We start from the raw sequence: 20,171 nt of genomic DNA, 5'->3' as shown, positions 1-20,171 counted from the left end.
GCTACAGACTAGGGACCGAATGGCTAGGCAGCAGTTCTGCGGAAAAGGACTTAGGGGTGACAGTGGACGAGAAGCTGGATATGAGTCAGCAGTGTGCCCTTGTTGCCAAGAAGGCCAATGGCATTTTGGGATGTATAAGTAGGGGCATAGCGAGCAGATCGAGGGACGTGATCGTTCCCCTCTATTCGACATTGGTGAGGCCTCATCTGGAGTACTGTGTCCAGTTTTGGGCCCCACACTACAAGAAGGATGTGGATAAATTGGAGAGAGTCCAGCGAAGGGCAACAAAAATGATTAGGGGTCTCGAACACATGACTTATGAGGAGAGGCTGAGGGAGCTGGGATTGTTTAGCCTGCAGAAGAGAAGAATGAGGGGGGATTTGATAGCTGCTTTCAACTACCTGAAAGGGGGTTCCAAAGAGGATGGCTCTAGATTGTTCTCAATGGTAGCAGATGACAGAACGAGGAGTAATGGTCTCAAGTTGCAGTGGGGGAGGTTTAGATTGGATATTAGGAAAAACTTTTTCACTAAGAGGGTGGTGAAACACTGGAATGCGTTACCTAGGGAGGTGGTAGAATCTCCTTCCTTAGAGGTTTTTAAGGTCAGGCTTGACAAAGCCCTGGCTGGGATGATTTAACTGGGAATTGGTCCTGCTTCGAGCAGGGGGTTGGACTAGATGACCTTCAGGGGTCCCTTCCAACCCTGATATTCTATGATTCTATGAAAGTAGAGGAAATATTCAAACGCTTCCTTTCTCTCAAAATGACAGGTTTCAGAGTAACAGCCATGTTAGTCTGTATTCGCAAAAAGAAAAGGAGGACTTGTGGCACCTTAGAGACTAACCAATTTATTTGAGCATAAGCTTTCGTGAGCTACAGCTCACTTCATCAGATGAAGCGGTCTGTAGCTCACGAAAGCTTATGCTCAAATAAATTGGTTAGTCTCTTAAGGTGCCACAAGTCCTCCTTTTCTTTCTCTCAGAGACACCCAATGACCTAATAGGCTGCTTCTCCTAATGTCTAAATGTCTGTTTTTATTAAGGTAAATATATCTGTGCTGAAATATAGCACACTTCTGCAGGTTAGCGTTCGTAGGTATTTATAGGGACATGCACTCCTATACCTAAATACCAGAGGTGACGTGTGGACAGGCCTGTATATGATGGATACATAAACGCACAGTGCTCTGAGGCAGAGAGAAAATGTCTCAGCTGACACTGGATGCAGAAACCAAAGCAGAGAAGGGATGTGATTTGCCCAAACTCAAAGAGAGCAGCTGCAGCAGTGTAGGGATTAGGACCCAGGAGCTCCTGACCACTACACCCTGCTTCTCTCCAAGAGTATCTTTGCAGACAATAAGGAAGGAGGCTCCACAATGAACTACGCCAGCGGACTCCCCAGACCTAGACAAGCACTGAGCAACAGAACACGTACGCTCGAGCATCTGCTGAGGCTGCACAGCAACCAAACACAAAAAAGTCATCTGCCACTGGTATGTAAATACAGCACCCCACTCCCGATGACTATTTTTATGCTGCTTCTGGTGTGAAGAACAAAAAAGCCCAACACTGATGTGTGCTGGAGAAAACAGCCCTCGCTGTCACGGGGTTAAAAACCATAGAGCAAAAGGAATCTGGCTTCTCTGTGAGCTTATAGGATAGCTCTGTGTGCAAGCCAAAAAAAAAATCAAACGAGGGGCCTTATTGACACTTTGTTCCAGGCAGAACTCAGGGGCCCTGGTGGCACATCAGCAGCTGCCCCGCTCCATTCGGACAGCCACACTCCGAGACCTTTTACTATTCCTTCCTAACTGTCAGGGTGGTTAAGCACTGGAACAAGTTGCCTAGGGAAGCTGGGGAATCCCCATCACTGGAGATTATTAAGAACAGGTCAGACAAACGCCTGTCAGGGGTGGTCTAGAATAATACTTAGTCCTGCCATGAGTGCAGGGGACTGGACTACATGAAACTATGGCGGTCCCTTCCAGTCCTACATTTCTAGGATTCTGGGAACAGTAATCATTCCTATACCACTGAAGATAGATCCAGTGCTCTGCAAAGCACCCTACCCCTAACAGTGTGCAATCTGTCTACTGTACTGACCCTCTAAGGGCCTCCACGCCCCTGAGCACAACCAGGGTGGAGGGTACTCAGCATGGGCAAGGCAAGATGCCACACATCTCTGCCTCCTCCTTATCCATGAGAGACAAGGAAGACAGGTGTGTGACCCTGGCTCTTACAGTCCCTAGTCCCTCTACTGAGGCTGCCAAAAGAAGCCAGTTAGTATCTACTGAGCTGCTGATGGAGACGCTTGTCTACGGGGAACCCACTAAACTCATTCCACACTGGCTACCCAACAGCTAGCAGATGCTAATGACTTGGTAATTACAAAGCTAAGCCAGATTTGAGCCAGCAACTCAATTGTAATCCCTGAACTAATGCAGTCAGACGCTTTCATCCCATTTCCCATCCCCTGAACCACAGAGGGCATGTCTTCACTGCAGAGTTAGCCCCTCCTGCTGGAGCGGCCCCCCCTGCAAAGCCCTACCCGGTTCGGACCCATGCGGTTGCATCCACAATGGTGCTGAGGTAGCCCGTGTGCTGGGCTGGATTTTCTAACAAGATATCCCATGGCTCTCACTGGTGCATTAAACTGGGCCAACCCAATGAATTCACTCGCAGTGTATTGTGAGAGAACTTGTCTGTCCTTCCTGGGCTCCCAGGCGAGAGTGCCCTGATGAGTCTTACTGGCATCGCACCACAGTGTTACCAGAAGGCTGGTCACAGCTTCTGGCCAACTGGCAGCGTGGGAGATGGATTTCTTGGCTGGCACCTCTGTCCAAATGCTATGGAGGTACAGCAGAAATGGAGCAGGCAAACTGGGGGGTGAGGGGGCTAAGACCCAGTGACGAAGAAGGGAGGAGTTCAACAAGAAAGTACAGCCCAGGTGGCACTGTGGGATAGGACTGGAGGACTAACAGCACCCTGGCAAGCCCATGTTTTCACTGCATAGAGGGTGGGTTGCCAGCTTGGAAAGTGAAATGCTAGCTCAAGCCTAAACCACCCTCAGTGATGCCCGCTAGCTTGTGTTTAGAGCACCCTCAAGCCTGGGCCAGAGGTTCTTATGTGTGGACAGAAGGGGGAGGCTACAGCCCAGGCTAGCTCTGCACTGAAGCCAGACCCACAGCGGACTGCACCCAGGTTCAAGGGATTAACACCGCCGGTCAGCACTGTACAAACAGCCTCCTTACGTACTCTTTGTCCTGGGTGGAGCTGTAAGCGGTTCAGGTTTGGGAAGCTGGGATTTGTGCTGCTCTCCTCTGCCTGCTCCGTGCACCGACCACCCTCATACGAAGCCAGGTGGGAAGACACTCTGCTGAGCTCTGCCTGCAACGTGGGGATCTGGGCCGTCCCCAGCATCCTGTCTGCCAAGGAGCTGGGCGTGGAAACGCGGGCGCCCAGCAGGGAGCGCTTCCCCAGGCGCCTGGACAGCACGCTCGCCATCTTGACACTCTGTAAAGGACAAACAGACAGGTGCTATTACCTCCAGTGCAAAACACAAACTGCTCTGCATCTGGGGTGCTGGCGAAAGGTACTGGGCTGAGAGTGCCCTGAACTCCTCCAGCGGCACTGTCTTGTGCTCAAAACAGCGGGCTGGGAGTCAGGAGGCCTCATTTCCGTGACTGGCTCTGATGGGACACTCACTGAGCCAACCTGGCCACGTCCCTACCTCTCTGTGCTTCAGTCTCCCCCATCTGTAAAACAGAGATCACACCACTGACCACCTGCCAAATGGAAAGTGCTTCGAGATCCTTGGCTGGAAGGAACGATGCCTCCACACAAAGCGCTCGTCACAGCCCATTTCACAGCCTTTTGGAAAATCACATCCCTCCCCCTCGCTGTTATTTCTCAACCTCTTCATTGAACCTGGACTGACGTTCCTTCCCCCCCGTCCTGCACACAGTGGAAGGAGGTCCCGTGGTTAGGGCGCAAAGTGGATAAAATCAAATATTTAAAAAACAAAACAGATTTATGTCAATGAAGTTTTTTTAAAAACCTTATTTAAAATTGAATTTGAAATTGAGACAAAACCCTGAACTTACAATACAGCTATTAAAATCACTGACATTAATTAAAAAAATACTGTTAAGCAGAACATCTGCTGCCAAGTTTTAAAGAAAGGGAAACCACTGAACTGGTGGGAGTCACTGACTAAGCACCTGGAACCGGAGTTTAAAGTGCTAAACCAGCTTCTGACAACAGTGGCCTCTTCCGCAGGTTCAGCGAGAGAATATATTCTTCTCCATTTATTCCACTAGTTCATTCAAAATTAAGAAACCACTTGGGAGTTGAAAAAGCAGGAAAGCTTGTTTTCCACTTCCAATCTATGAACAAAAGCAAGGTGCAAGAGGATGAGACCTACTAGTTCTAAAATTCTGAAGGATTTTGTGACCTAGAATCAATTCAATTCACTAACTACAGAAAATACCTCCTTAGTTTTAGAGTCAAAACATGTTTTGATAAACGTTTTGTCTTATCTATCATCATGTCAAAGGTAGTTATATTTAACTAAACAAATACTTTTTAAAATGTTTCTGTGCATTTTAATTTCCACCCAAATAGAGCCCAACATAAATCACAAGTACAAGATTAATCAAAGTCTTGTAAAGTAGAAATGCATCATACACAATTTGCTAACTATTTTAAGTCTGAATAAACGTAAGTTACATAACTGCTTGAATGAATGTATATAGATACAGTGTACCATCCCGTTAGCAAAAAGCACCACCAAATCTAGTGTAAAAGCTATAGTCAATTGCAAATCAACATGTTTTAATGGTTACCAGCTAATGAGAATCAACCTTTCTTTAGGAAATTAACTAAAAAGTACAAATGCAAAATAAGATTAAAATTGTTGATTTAAATCAAGGTTTTCTGTTTGCTGATTTAAATTATTATTAAAGCCAGTGATTTAAATCAATCCACCCTGTTAGAGCACTAGCTTAGGACTTGCGAGACCAGAGTTCAATTCTCTGCTCCATCAGACTTCCCATGTGACCATGAGCAAGTCAACTAGCCACTCTGTGCCTCAGTTTCCCCGTCCGCAAAAGTGCTGCCCTGCCTCACAGGGTGTTGTGAGGATACACATATTAAAGACTCTGAGGTTCTCTCATATCTACTGACGAAAAGCACTATAAATATTATTGCTATTATCGGAAGGGTGCACATGAGGGCTGAGCAGCACAGGGAGGTATATTATCACAGGGGGACACACGAGGGCTGAGCCAACACCCATGGGTATGGTACTGTGCGGTGGCCTATGAGCACTGGGCTGCAAGCACCAATTTATCTTGTTAAACCAGGAGCAGGAGCCCAGGCTTTGGCCACATCGATCACTACACGTCAGTCTCTTTGGGTGGCTGCCACCCCAGGAATATCAGTAGAGACACTTTTAAACCAATTGCATTGTCCGAGGCTAATGGGAATGCACCACGGGCAAGTTTACAGCTCCAGCAGACAGCTATGGTTTGCTCTGAGGACATTCATCAGTTGTGGCAGTATCGGATCCAGTGGGCTAAGGGGTTTTACCCTGGCTGTCAGCTCAGCTGCCACTAAATCAGGTTCTACAGTCCATCTACAGACAAAGACAAAGCCCTTTGGGGATTCAACAACGATCCACAAAGCCACATAATGCACCCCGACTGTGCTTTACAATACGTAACAGGGAAGCCCAGCAAAGCAAGAACAATTAAAGCTGAAAAAATAGACAGGAGGATCCAATGTTACTCTTACTACACCTACCACTGCATTTGCTGCAAACCATGGTTTTCTAACAGCCACCTCTGATCAGATTCCCCTCATCTGAACCTGTTTAACCTGTAACATTCCTGTGGGTGTTCCCCCCCACCCACTGAAATGATGTTCCCAGATGGATCTTCCAAATCGACCTCATCCGCTGTTCACAGCTGTGGCCCAGCAATATTCGTGGCCCTGGAGAGCCAAACATCATGTAGAGAACAGCTAGGAAGGCTTCCCACACACAACCTGCAGCCCCCTTGCTGTTACAGACCTGGCCCTCCAAAAGAGACTCTGCCAGTGCACCTCAATGGGGGGCTCCCCTCAATTCCGCAACATCCACTTGCCAGTCCTGGGCACAGGGAAATAGTGGTGCCTAAAGAAACTGACAAGCTCATGATGTGGACAAAAGTCGTCTCTCAGGATATCAAAGATCCACTTTATTCCACAAATAAATTAGTTAGTCTCTAAGGTGCCACAAGTACTCCTTTTCTTTTATTGCTCAAGTAATCCAGATTCCAATTAAGGACTCCAGATGCAGAAGAACTGTGCCCGAATGCGCCACTCCCTCCTTAGCACTATTACCTCATCTCACTCTCGCTTGTGTGTTCCTGGTTTAGGGTTCAAGTTCCCACAGGCAACACTTGGGTTTTTTTAGCCTTTGGTACCTCTACTAACCCACACAGTTAAGGTGGCAGCCAGTCCACCCAGAATACACATGCAGCAGTCTCAAACCACTGGATCAAGAGAACCATGGAAATTGGTGATGGCAAAGTTCACCTGCACACTCTCTGCCAAGGCAGGGCTGTCCCCTCCAGTACCCTGTCCAGTCTAGTTTTAAATGATTTGTGCAATGGGGCTTCCACCCCTTCCTTATGGGGACTATTCCACAGGCCTATGGAGCTTTGCTCTGCAGGCCTGTGTTACAGAGGTCAGACTAGCTGATCACAATGGCCCCTTCTGGCCTTAGAACCCATGAATCTATGGATTCTATAGAAGTTTTGGGATATACGGCCTAAATTTTCCTGACCTAATTTCCAGCCCACTCCTCCTAGTTATATCCCCTTGGTCCGACCTAAGTAAATCCTTGGGTTTTGCAGTTACATACCTCTACATTGCCAAAAGACACATACTTAACCCTTTCAGCCTCCCCAGCCCAGTGACCGCTTTTGCTGCTCTTCCCTGAATTCCCATCCATTTGCCAACGTTTTTCTGGCAGGGTGGTGCCCAAAACTGCAGACAGTCCACAAGGTGAGCACCCACCAGACCCGTCAAGAGAAAAACGATCACCTTCAGAAACATCACATTAGGGCTGGCACTTCTGCATCCTTCAGGAATTCCTTTCCTCTCCCTTCCCTACCTGGGAGGAACAGGCGTTTCAGCCAGATGCGTTTTCCAGGGTGGGATTCCTCTCACACGCTCATTGGGTGCTGCCAGTCCAGTAGATTCTCTCCCTGATGATGAATGCAGCATTCAGGCACTGGACTATAATCAATAACTAAATGTGTAGTTCCCTCCTAAAGGCCGTTTCTTCCCTTGATCTCTGGGCAAAACCAGCCACTAACACCAGTGAGCATGCACACATTCCTAGACTTTAAAGCCAGAAGGGATCTGACCTCCTGTATAACATAGGCCAGAGAAGATTCCCTCTGCACTGCAGTAAATATGTATTTTTGGATGTGCACCATGGCCCACAGACCATAATTAAACACCATAATTAAACACAACGCTTGACCCTCAAGTCCCAATGAATTTGACACCTTGGCCAAAACTCTAGTCAGACTAGGACACAAAGTTCCAACTATCCTCCTACACCACTGAAACAGGTGGATTGGTCTTAGCATGCAGAGGGAGAATCAGTGTTCTAATGTAACTGAAGCTTTAAATCCACTGTCAAAAGCTTATTCTTTCACAAAGATTCACACTGTTCACCTTGAAGTCAACAGGCATTTTGGCCACAACCTTCAGCGGGAACATGATCAAACCCTCAAAGAGGGCAATTAAATCTAAACTGTGTCATTACCGCCCCCTCCCTGCAAGGCAATGTTGGCTCAACAATTTAAACTTGTTTAATAATCATAAAAAAAAAGGAGGGGGGGAAATCTAGAACTCAAGAAAAATAAAAGTGCAAAAAAAAATACATTTCTCAGGGTTGTGCCTTTAGGACTTAAGAGAACAGATGATAGGAGGAAAGAAAATAATAAAGGAGAAAGAGTTACACAAAGCTCTGAGATGAAGGAAGAGAGGGAGCATGCTGTAGTGGTCAAAGCACAAGACGGGAATCCAGGAACTCCAAGAATCTAATTCCAGCTCTGACACTGACTTGCTATGTAACCTTGGGAATGTCACGTAGCTTCTCTGTGATGGTGTTCCCTCACCCATAAGCCTTGTGAAATGGGTAAGAGTCCCATTAGGATATCGGTAAAACACGTGGAATGCTGGGTTATTAATGAAGTAGCCATGTCTTACCACTCCACTTTATTTGGTTAAAGCACCATTAGGAGCATTTTTCTTCTCTCTTGGTGACATTAACACATCCACAGTAATTTTTCTTAGGCTTTTTTCTAAAATTATTTCCCCCCCCTTGAAAACAGGCAGTGATGGATTTTCCCTTTTGACTGGTGCATGTAGCAAGTACATAAAGAGAACTTCTCTGTCTGGCTTTTCCTATTCCTTTAGATTTGCATTTTTTCTGTTGTAAAAATATGGGTTTTCCTAAGAGCAAGGAGAATTCATGCCAAGGGAGAACAAACCTTCCAAGTTTACGCATAAAGAACCAAAGAGAGAAAAGACTGTAACATGCACTGTTCAGGGTAAACAGTGTTATAGTAATACTTAGCACTCTTCATCTTCAAAACACATTACAAAGTCACAGTGCCCTATTTTACAGAGGGGGAAACTGAGGCAGAGAGTGGCAAAGTGATTAGACCCAGGACATACAGTGAGTGCGTGCCACAACTAGATTTAGAACACAGGAATCCTGACAACGCTCTCCTCTAGCCCCCCCACACACACACACACACAGTTCTATGCTCTATCCACTAGGCTTTGAGCGCTTGAATGGAGTAGAGGAGGGCAGCTGCAAGCAGTCAGATGGAGGTACCGGCACAGGGCCAGCCCTAACTTACAGCAGTGGAGGCTAGGACGTAGGTCTGCTCCACCTACCACACTCCCTCCCGCCCGTGCCCCACCTAGTCTCTCTCTCCTTGCATCAAGCATAGGCAGCAGGGCTGCCTCCATCAGCAGGGAGTTCCCCTGCCCACAGAGAATTCTCCACCGGTTGCTTTCAGGCCACTCTGTGCGGCCTGTGCAAAGCGTCCTCGGCAGACCTGAGGACCCGACCTGAGCTAGCTCTGCTTGAGCTAGTGCACAAAACACAGAAGCGTGGACACTGCAACACAGACAGTGGCTTCCACCCAAGGGGTTTGGCAGGCTTGGACTTGAGTGACTATCCTGAGGTGCCACCTGTTCTGAAACGCCCACACTGCTATATTTAGCACACGAGCTGAAGCAGAGCTAGCGAGAGTCTGTCTGCCCGGGCTGGGAGGCACGCCCCCAGCTCCAGGACAGACGTACCCAAAGAGACTTGCCCAAACTCACACTCTGTAGATTTGAATTCCGAATGAAAACTTTAACCTGCCACCCCACCTCAAGCTTCAGAGAAGCCACTCACAGCTAGGGAGCTGACAAACGTGAAATAAATGCACCACACTATGGTCAGGTCTACACGACAGACTTAGACTGAAAAATCCACCCCCTGAGCGACGTCGTTATACCGAACTAACCCCCCCATGCCGCTGGGCTGCTGTACGGGATGACAAGCCCTAAATGAATATATTACATTAAAGATGAGAAACTGAAGTGGAAAGTAGCTGCCACCTCATAGGTGCTTCAGGGAAAGGTATTGGAAGTGGTGTTTTTCCATATGACTTTGTACTGAAGCAATGCACCTGCACGCCTCCAGGGGTCGCTATGCTGTTGGACGTGCCAGCTTCCTGATTACAAATAAAACTAAGGTCCTAGCCGCTTTTGGTTTTTTAAGACAGATGGTGCTTTTCCAAAGAGTTTGGGTGTTAAGCCGTGGTGTCCTGACTAAATACCAACTCTAGCACCTATATTCTGATTCCTCTCACTGAAATTCCCCGTGTACTTTCATTTGACTTTAGCATTCTTTTTCATTTCCAGGCCTAAATTGTTGCATGGTGTTGCTGTGTGCTGTTAAATAGCTGTGGAGTTCTCCCCCAGAGATGGCCACATTTCAGTGATGGATATATGTAGTTTATACAGCACTCTTGTAGCCTACATACCATTTCAGTCACACAGAATTTCAGAAAAAAAGGAGCCACAGAGATCACAATTTCAAACTGACCCTGATCCCAAATAATATCTCATTTCAAAACTGAAGTGGAAAGTAGCAGCTATTTAACAGCCATAGTAACACTACAAAAGTGTTTCCAATGGGAAGTGAAGAAGAATATTGACAGGTTTCAGAGTAGCAGCCGTGTTAGTCTGTATCCGCAAAAAGAAAAGGAGGACTGCATCTGATGAAGTGAGCTGTAGCTCACGAAAGCTTATGCTCAAATAAATGTGTTAGTCTCTAAGAAGAATATTGTATCCACTTGAAACCACACAGGGAATATCAGGGAAAGCAGACACAATACAGTTACCAGGACACCATGGCTAGCACCCTACTCTTAAGAAACATGCTATTTATCTTTAAAAATTAAGGTCCTGATTCAACAAAACACATAGGGGCTGGTCTATACTGGAAAATTAGATTGACCCAGCTACGGCACTCAGGGGTGTGATGAATCCATACCCCTGAGTGAGGTAGTTAAGCCGACCCCAGTCCCTGTGTAGACAGCCCCAGGTCGATGGAAGAATTCTTCTTCAGCCAACCTAGCCACCACCTCTGGGGGAGGCGGATTACCTACATTGATGGGAGAACCCCTCCCGTCGGCGTAGGTAGCGTCTGCACTGAGGCACTACAGTAGTACATGTTTCAAGTGCAGACAAGCCCTTAACCACCTCGCTCCCTTGTAGGTGCTCCGAGTGCTTTGCTGGGATTATTCAAGTGCTTAAATGTAAGCATGTGCACCTCAGGGCTTTGCCAAACCAGGTGCTGAAAGCGGTAGGCCCCTTTTCAGCAGAAAGGCGCTCCCAGGGGCACAGCCCCCCCATGCCAGGTCAGGCCAGGCCTTTAGGAAGAGCCCCACCTTCCGTTTCACTGGCACCATTTCCGGGAGCACCTCTTAGTGGGTGGCAAAGCCTTTACATTTTTACTGCCCCCACCGCTGACACATACCTCTGCCCTCTCTTAACTCAGTCACATGGAAAACCTATACCAAGTTTTTTTTTTCTGTTTTTAGGAACTTATGGAGACAAATTTGCTGACTTCTCCCCACCCTTCCTTAAAACCTCAGGGAAATCCCTCAGCATCCGAACTAACTTGCAAATACGTTGACCACACCGGATTGCTACTAGAACGGCAGGGCTCTTGGGAATCACTCTCTCTCCTTATAACTAAGCCACCGTGTTCCCAGACTGGGCACTCATCCACACCAATTTACCATGAAATTTAAAAATAGGACACCAGGGGACTTTTTCAAGGTACAAATGCACATTCCCTGAGGCAGAGGGAAGCTATGTAGCAACAATCCAAATGTGTATTTATCTATCTCGATTTATCGCCTTCGGTTCACAGATCTAACCCCTGAAAAGATTATTCCCCATTCTACAGACAGGGCAGCAGAGGCAGAACGAGGTAAAGAAATTTGCACCAGTTCACACAGCAAGCCTGTGGTAAGGCCTGTCTATCCTGACTCCGTGTTTACCACTAGACCACGCGTCAGCCCATAGCCCACGCCTCCTGCTTTCAATAACTTGCACTCAAATACTGCCAGTGCCAAGAACTCTGTTCAGACAGTGGATTCTGGATTATCAGTGGCATTTTTATTCCATGCTGTTTGAGGGGCTTGACAGTTTAAAGACTTCCCCTTGCACCAGTCCAGCCCTACTCCTCCATACCAAGAAAGGCTGGGATATAATGCCCACTTCAGTATCTCTCCAGAAAGTTTATTTTTTTTCCCCCGATACCTTGTAAATTCTATTCACATGACCCTTCCCTGCAGGTTTTACTGCCGGCCAAGCCCAGTCCTCTCCCACTTTAAAAGGTCCCGCTCATCTCCCCTATGCAAACAAACAACTACTGAAACCAACAGGGCTGCAAGGTTCCTTTAAATTGTGCTAATCTTTCAGTGCAGCACCTGGCTCTGATCCAGAAGAGGGGGTTGGGGTATTTTTGACTTGCAAAAAGAGTTTAAGAGTAGGGAGCTCAGGAACGCCAGAGCCACATCTGCTTTCAGCAGACCCTGCAGGGTGAAACGTGGATCTTCTTTCAACACCATGTCCCATACCGCGTGGCCTGTGATTAGGAAGTGTACATGCTAACACAGCTACTCAGCTGAAAAGAGGACTGCTGAGGGGCTTTAGCTGAACGCTACAGGGTGAGTGGAGACGGGTGAGTGGAGACGGCATTAGGATCCATCGCTGTGAAGTCCGCTGAGAGCCACACCCCACTTAGAAGAACAAGGGGGAAACCCCTGTGAAAACTTCCGATGGCAGCTGAGCTGAAATGCTAGGAAACAAGAACCCTTCTGAGAGAGAAGCTGTCCAGATTTGTGCTGGAGAGTCATGAACACGGCTCCAAAAAAAGGGAGGCTAAACAACCTACAGCAATGGCATTTGAAAGACGCTACCTCTTACATACAGCAACTGCAGTTTACCAAGGCTGGGGTCATTATACCCATATTCCAGATGAAAAAACAGAGGCATATAATTTCTCTCTGACCTGCCCACAGCTACAAAGCAAGCTCTGATGGCAGAGCTAGGAACACAGGGTCTTCTGCTTAGACGCCCACCACTTAGACTCTGACCCGTATGAACACTGCCGACTAATGCACACAGTGCCTATCAGTTGCTAGCAACCACACTTCACACAGGTGAGAACCAGCAGAGATCCAGAATTATTTCTTGAACACTGAGCATACACTTTGGAGGCAATTGTCAACGTTCGGCTTTAAACAAGCAGTGGGGAAGACATCCGTCCATCTTCAGCCTTTCCACATTGGAGTCATATACTAATAAATAACAGCAATGCTTCGGTGCTTAACTGGGGTCTGAAAACTCTTTACAGAGAAGGTGAAGTATCATTCACTCAATTTTACAAATGGGGAAACTGAGGCACAGAGGTGAAACACTTTACTCAAATTCACACAACAAATCCACAGCAGAGAGCGGACTAGAACCCTAGTTCCACATTCTAATCACTAATGCTCCCCAGTCAGAACACCCAAATGTAGCAGGAAAGTAATTCTGCTATTAGCATTTGCATCGCAGAAGTGACTAGAAGCCCCTCCTGTACGGGGCGAGGTACTGTACAAGCACATTACAGAGCCATGGTCCCTGCCCCGGAGAGCTCACAATCTAAACTGCTGCCTACTTTCTTAAAAACAGAAGTTTGTAGGTTTCATCATCTTGGAAATATCAATTAGCACACGCTAAAGCCAAGCTCACATAACACAGTATCCTACTGCACTGAAGTCAATGGAACTACTCATGGTGTAAAACGTTACTCAACATGAATAAGGGTGTCAAAAGTGAAATGGTACTGTGACCGACTGAAAAACGTATATAACTTCTGCCTCCTCAATTCCACTAACTCACATGTATACAGTGCCTTTCTTCCAGAAGGATCAGAAAACACTTTACAGACTATGGCCCCAATCCTGCAATCTGTTGCATGTGTCGTGGATGCCTGCCCAGACCCAGTTGCAAGATTTGGGTCCTATATTCAAAACCTGCTTCAACCAACACTGAAGTGCAACCACCACTGAGATGGAACATGGCTGCTATTTATAATTATGATAGATGATATATATGATAATTTAGGACAGGAAGTGAAAAATTGCATCACCTATTAAAACTGCATGGGGAAAGTTTAAGAAAGAAAACTAAGTGGCAAATCAAAATTTGGCCAGGACCCCCACTCCTGCAGAAAATGCCCAGGAGTTCCTTAATTACAAGTGGGTAAGACTCAATTTCACAGCATAAATCTGGCCTTTACTTATTCTTATTAAATGCATTTATTAGTGAGAATAACAGCCGGCCTCTCTATATATGTGGGAGGCAGTGTGGTCAAGTGGGCAGTGCAGTGGACCGGGTTTAACTCCTGGCTTGCTGTCTGGCCTAGAGCAAGTTCACCTTCACCTATCTGTGCTTCAGCGTTCCCATCCTTAACATTACAAAAATGATATTCCCCTTCCCTTGTAAAGAACTCTGAACGTGACGGATAAAAAGCGTTATACACCACTCAGACATTACCGACTCCAACAGGGGCAGAACTGGGCTGTTGGCTTGGAATATTTCAAATCTTTAGAATCAAAGGTTCAAATCCCAGCTGAGACAATTCACCCCTTCATCCTTCTAAGGCACATAAATTCAATTCCCTCTACTTTACTGAACAAGGATCTGCCAGATGAGACTTTAAAAACCCAGCTCCAGCCTGCTCTTCATGGACACTGAAGATCCCATGGTGTTTTAGCAAAAGAAGAAGCACTTTGCTCCAGCACCCTTTCCCAAAATTTCCCTTTCATTCTACTATGTTGCCTGCTGCCCTCCGTCTCAGAGGTGGCTGCATTTTAGCCATGCGGCCTGTATTCATTCATGGTCTTTGAAATGCTGTTGGGATCCTTCTGATTAGAAACACTTTTTACTGTCCCAGCTTGGAGGATGCCAGAGAGCCCTGTTAAAACTGGGGCTAAGCTGACGACAACTATGACAAGTTTCATCTCCACCCATCTCTCTCTCATGCACTGAAGTTACAGAAAACTTCAGACTTGCCATTTCGTACTCCGCTGCATTTTTCCGAAGGCCTTAATTTAGGGTGGGTAGGGGTCTCTGGCCCTCCCATTGGGGCTTGGACGAAAGCCTGAGTGTGTGTGTGGGGGGGGGGGGTCTTGCCCATTTCACTCCAGTGTGAATGTCTGTGTTGCTGCTGAGTTCAAGAAGGAGATAAGGATTTTGAGGAGAGAGAATTTTTAATTGGGCAGTAAACATATATAAACACTCATACACCTACCTACACATTCACCAGGCTGTCCCTAAAACAGCAGCAGCCCCACCACCCTAAGAAAGCCCCTCAACCAACACCAGCCATCTGCTAGCATTTGAGAAAGATAGCCGGCTCTAAGGGGTTAAAGTAACAGAGTCTGGGAAGGAAAAGGTGGAGATTTGCTACTTTCTCAAAACCAAGCCTACAGCTGGCAAACTCCCATCTGATACCCTCAGCACATGACTGCAAAGGGACAGGTATGAGTCTACAGGAGGGGCTGTGGCATGCTTGCAAAAGGGCAAGGATGGGAACACGAGGGGCACGCAAAGCAGCACGGGGGGGGGGGCTGTAAGGCGGATTGTGGAATGCATGCAATGGGGCAGTGCAAGAGTGTGGCAATCATTCAGGAGAGAGGAGAGCAACACAAGGGGGTGTGGCATGCCTGCAAACTGGCCGACAGAAAAATATGAGAGAAGGAGCGGCCTGCACGCCAGGGGACTGGGGAGCACTGGGGAAAACGCTGAAGTGCACGCAAAAGCGGGCAGTGGGGTACAAGGAATTGACGTGCAAGCCGATGAGCTGGAAGGGGTCTGGAAGGCATACAAAGAGTCATGGACAAGCACAAAATGCATGCAAAGGGCAGAGACAATGGTGTGGCATGCATTGTAAAGCTCCAGGAACAGAGGTGCTGCAGGAGGGTAGTGTGCGTGTGTGCACGAGGGCAGGAGTGTGGCAGAAGGGGGAGGCGTGGCGTGTGTGCACAGGGCCCAGGAGTGTAGCAGAATGGCGGGGGCATGGCATGTGCGCACCAGGCCAGGAGTGTAGCAGAGTGGGGGGGGGGTGGCATGCGTGCATAAAACGGGGCAATAGTGTAGCCAGGAGGGGGCGTGGCACCCATGTAATGAGCAACAGTACAGCCAAGAGGGGGCGTGGCACGCATAAAACAGGGCAAGAAGTGCAGCCAGGAGGAGGCGCCCGGAGCAGGAGTGCAACAGGGAGGGGGCAGGGCCCTGGGACAGGTGTGCAATAGGAAGCAGCATGCTGTACGTGAGGGAAGAGGTGCCAGAGGAGGCCTGGCATGTGTGCAGAAGAACAGGGAATGGGTGCATGCACAGAGGACTGAGGAGTTAACAAGCAGGGGGACACTGGGATGACATGCAGCGGGCACTGGGGAAGCATAGGGGTTATGTGCAGAGGGAAATGGGGGGATACTCAGAAGTAACAGGTGAGTTTCCAAGGATTTCCACAGTGGGAAATGGAGATGGGCCCAGAAGAGGAATAGGAATACCTGGACAGTGCTAGGTGCAGGAGGAAATGGGGTGATGCACAGGGGGACAGAGAGGTGCCATGGAGGGAGCTGGGGGTGAATGCAGAGGGGAAGAAGGGTGCATGAGGGAATGGAACTACAGGGTATGTTGCACACAGAGGTAACGGGGTGCACAAGGGAATGGGGACAAATGGGACAGCTCCACGTGGGGGGAATTGGAGTGCAGTAGGCAGATGTATAGGAAGGGAAACAGAGGGTGTAGAGCAGGTTGAGGGCAAAGGGGCTAAGGGTGCATGGAGAGGCTGGACACAGATAGGAACAGAAGGTGCATGGGGAAGCTGACATGGGGGGTGCACGGCGCGGTGGCACCCAGCGAGGGAATATGGAAACAGGGACTAAAAGGGGAGGTTGCATGCAGGGAGGAATAAGGTTGTACATGGCGGGGTGCAAGCAGCGGGGGAGCACGGGGCGGGTGCATGCAGCAGGGGACTATGGGAATAAGGGTAAAGAGGCCACTACATGCAGCGCAGAATGGGGGGTGCAGGGGACGGTTGTGTGGCGGGACAATATAGGAACAGGGGGTGCGCGGGGCTGCTGCATGCGGCACAAGGGGAGCAGGGCACTGCTGTATGGGGGGGAGACAGCGGGATACACGGCGCGGCTGCACGCGACAGAGGATGCACAGGGCGGGGGGAACGGGGGGATGCACGGGGAACGCGGGGTGCACGGGGAACGGGGGGTGCACGGGGAACGGGGGGGCGGGGGGTGCACGCGGCGGGGAGGACGGGGGAGTGCACGGGGAACGCGGGGTGCACGGGGCAGGGGGAACGGGGGGCGCACGGGGAGGGCGGGAGGAACGGGGGGCGCACGGGGAGGGCGGGAGGAACGGGGCGGGGAGGACGGGGGGCGCACGGGGAGGGCGGGGTGCACGGGGCGGGAGGAACGGGGGGCGCACGGGGAGGGCGGGGTGCACGGGGCGGGAGGAACGGGGGGCGGCCTGTTGCAGCCCCAGCGCCCGCGCACCCCGGCCGGTGCCCTGCAGCCCGCGCCGCCGAGCCCGCGCCTCCTTCTCTCCGCCTTGCTCCCTTCCCCCGCCTTCTGCGGGCAGCGGGCCCCCCGCGCCCCCGGGGGGCGGCTCCCCGCAGTGCCCCGGGCCCGGCCCGGCCCCCCTGCCCGGCCGCGCGGCGCGGCGCTTACCTCCCGCTCCGCTCGCTTCGCTCGCTCCCTCCCGAGCTCGGCTTGTTTTGAAATTAACCTTCCCCTTCCCCCTCCCCGAGTCCCCGGCACAGGCTGCCTCACGTACGCGGCTGCAGGCAGCCCCCGGCCTGGAGTCCCGGCCGGGAAGGGACTGCGGGGGACTCCACTGGGTAACACCCCGGGACAGCGGTAGGCAGAGAACAGCTACAACTGCGGGGCCGGGGACGCAGCGGGAGCTACCTCGACCTAGACAGACACCCGTCCTAACAGCGAGACGCTCAGCTGCCGGCAAACACGGACACGTGCGAACACACGCCAGGCTTGGTCCGTGCAGACAGAGGCATACAGCTAAGTCGATACACAGGGCCGGATCGTCGGAGGTGCTGACGATCTATCTTTAGTTTGCATTTGATTCCTTTGGAATTGTAGGTGCTCAGCACCTCTGAAGATCAAGATCGCGGCCCGGGAAGGCACGTATACATACACCCCCATACACATGACTCCATGGGTCCCCCTCAAGGCCCGGTACAGCAGGCATAGGTACACACACGGTGCATATACGTGGCTGGATGCCATCACACATATATGCAGCCTCATCTGTGTGTGTGTGTGCCTGCACACATATATAATTTGCCGCACAATGTAATCAACTGTGTTCATGTTTTATTGGCGTGGCAAGCTATACCAGTGTAGACCGCCGCTAGGTAGCCACAGAAAGAGGCACAAGGGTGCACCCCAAGACAAGCATGGTCTCTTGCAGGCAGGAGCAGCCAAACCCCAAGGATCTTCCTTGCAAAGAAAAACAAAGTCGTTGTTGCACCCTTATTCCCAGAGGTGCTGGAAGGAGGGGTGCTGGGGACGCAGCAGCACCCCTGTCTTGAAGTGGTTTCCATCATATGCAGGGGTTTACAGTTTGGTTCAATGGCTCTGGGCACCCCCACTCTACACATTGTTCCAGCACCCCTGCCTATTCCCCATAATAAGAAAAGGAGGACTCGTGGCACCTTAGAGACGAACCAATTTATTTGAGCATGAGCTTTAGTGAGCTACAGCTCACTCCATCGGATGCAGTGAGCTGTAACTCAGGAAAGCTCATGCTCAAATAAATTGGTTCGTCTCTAAGGTGCCACAAGTACTCCTTTTCTTTTTGCCAATACAGACTAACACGGCTGCTACTCTGTTCCCCATAATGGTTACTCTCAAATACCCTGGACACCGCTCAAGCCACTTTGCTGGTCGCCTCTTTCTAGAGGAGAAGGAGGCCAGGAAAATTCATCCTCCCACCTCCCTTCCAAGCGATCCCCTGATCCAGGCCAGGGCTGGCTGGAGTGCAGCCCCGGGGGGCCAAACACAGTCTGGGGAGTTATACCTCATGGCCCTCCCTCTTTCAACCTCCACTGAGACCAGGGGTATCGGGAGTTGGCGAGGGATGCACAGATGCTGAGACCCGTGGCCTGTACGGTGGGACCAGCAGCGGGGACCAGTTGTCTCCGTGGGCCACCCCTGCATCCAAGAGGGGGGCATGTGATGCAGCCCCTGGTGCCCTTCCCTCAGGGCAGATGCAGCTCTGGGTTTAGCAGCCCCTCTAACGCTGGACAAGGGCAACTTGGGAGCCCTTTGGGCATCCTCCCTTGTTCCACGGTTACCTGCCGCCTCGCCTCCACTGCGCCGCATGCTTTACCTTGGTCTGCGCCCTCCAGGAACGGCCCCGGGGCCCATCCCTCGGGCGGCCGGCCCGGGAGGCAGCGCGACGCCGCACACGTGCTCCCAGCGCCGGGATTTGCCTCTTGCCCGCTGCCGGCCGGGTTAAAGCGCTTCGGGAAGGTCTGGTGTAAACAAGCTGCCCACATGCTCAGCCCCTTCCCGCGCATTGGCTGCCCGGCTCCCTTTAAATACACGCCCCCACCGGAGCCTGCAGAAAATAAACAGTGCGGGGCTGGGGCGAGCTTGCCGCGGCTTCCCCCCGGGCTCCTCCCTTGCGAGTCCTGCACCAGTCCCGCTGTGGCCTGACACCCAAGCCGGGACAGCCAGGGCTTTTGGGGGTTGCGCACGCTGCGGAATGGCAGCTGCCCCCCGGTTCCTGCATCCAGTAGCCTGAAATCACCCAGCCGCTCCATTTCTGCTGCTCACTGGGGGCGGGAGGGACAGATAGCCGCTCTGTGCCCGCTTCACCCCCACCCACTCCTCTCCTCTCCTCTCCCAGCAGCAGGGAGATTAAAGGAGGGGGGGTCACCCCCTTAGTGATTCCTCCCCCCCCCCCACACACACACAGAGTGGCTGGCAGGGAACCAAGGCACACTTCACTGTCCAACTTCTCCCTCCCCCCGGAATTCGGTGACCGAATTAGAGAGGGAGGAAGGTCCTTGCTAGATTTCGCCACACCCGCCCTGGGGAGCTGAACCAGCTCAAGGCCCACTTTGCACCCCAACGTGCAGCCCAGCAGCTCCTAAGCCACCCTTGTTGGCTCCCCCCTAGACCCCTGGCCGGGTCTCCGTCTCTCTTGCACACGCATGGGATGGGCATGATGCAAAGCCCCATGTGGCTCGAAAACGTGCAGGACTATCACTGTTTACCCAAACGCTTCTGGCTCCCAAGGGTGGGGGAGGCGGGGAAGGCGTGGCGTTTGGCAGCACGCTTGACATTTTTTGTTGCTTCCTATGCTGTATTGGCTGGAATGTCTCTCTCTCTCTCTCTCTTTTTTTTTTAAAGCGAGAATGTCCAGATTTTGCTTAACCAAAGGGGACAGGTTGGCAGCCTGTAAATGCTGAAGACAGCACCTAATTAACATAAAATGAGTAGG

General features: G+C 50.4%; 1 protein-coding gene across 1 annotated transcript in view; it reads right to left on the bottom strand.

Moving 5' to 3' along the window:
- ZNF395 (zinc finger protein 395) overlaps nt 1-19,242 on the bottom strand; it is a gene marked incomplete at its 5' end in the record, with an annotated part of 54,788 nt that extends 35,546 nt beyond the window's left edge. Inside the window, 3 exon segments of the mRNA XM_084622358.1 lie at nt 3,255-3,512; nt 19,053-19,082; nt 19,084-19,242. Of these exon segments, the coding sequence (XP_084478484.1) occupies nt 3,255-3,512; nt 19,053-19,082; nt 19,084-19,242 (447 nt within the window).
- Nucleotides 19,243-20,171: the final 929 nt, after the last annotated feature.

Source organism: Lepidochelys olivacea (assembly GCF_965140295.1).
Source record: "Lepidochelys olivacea isolate rLepOli2 genome assembly, chromosome: 3".
Lineage (NCBI taxonomy): Eukaryota > Metazoa > Chordata > Testudines > Cheloniidae > Lepidochelys > Lepidochelys olivacea.
Note: the sequence above shows the minus strand (reverse complement) of the source record. Positions and strands in the feature narration are given on the sequence as shown.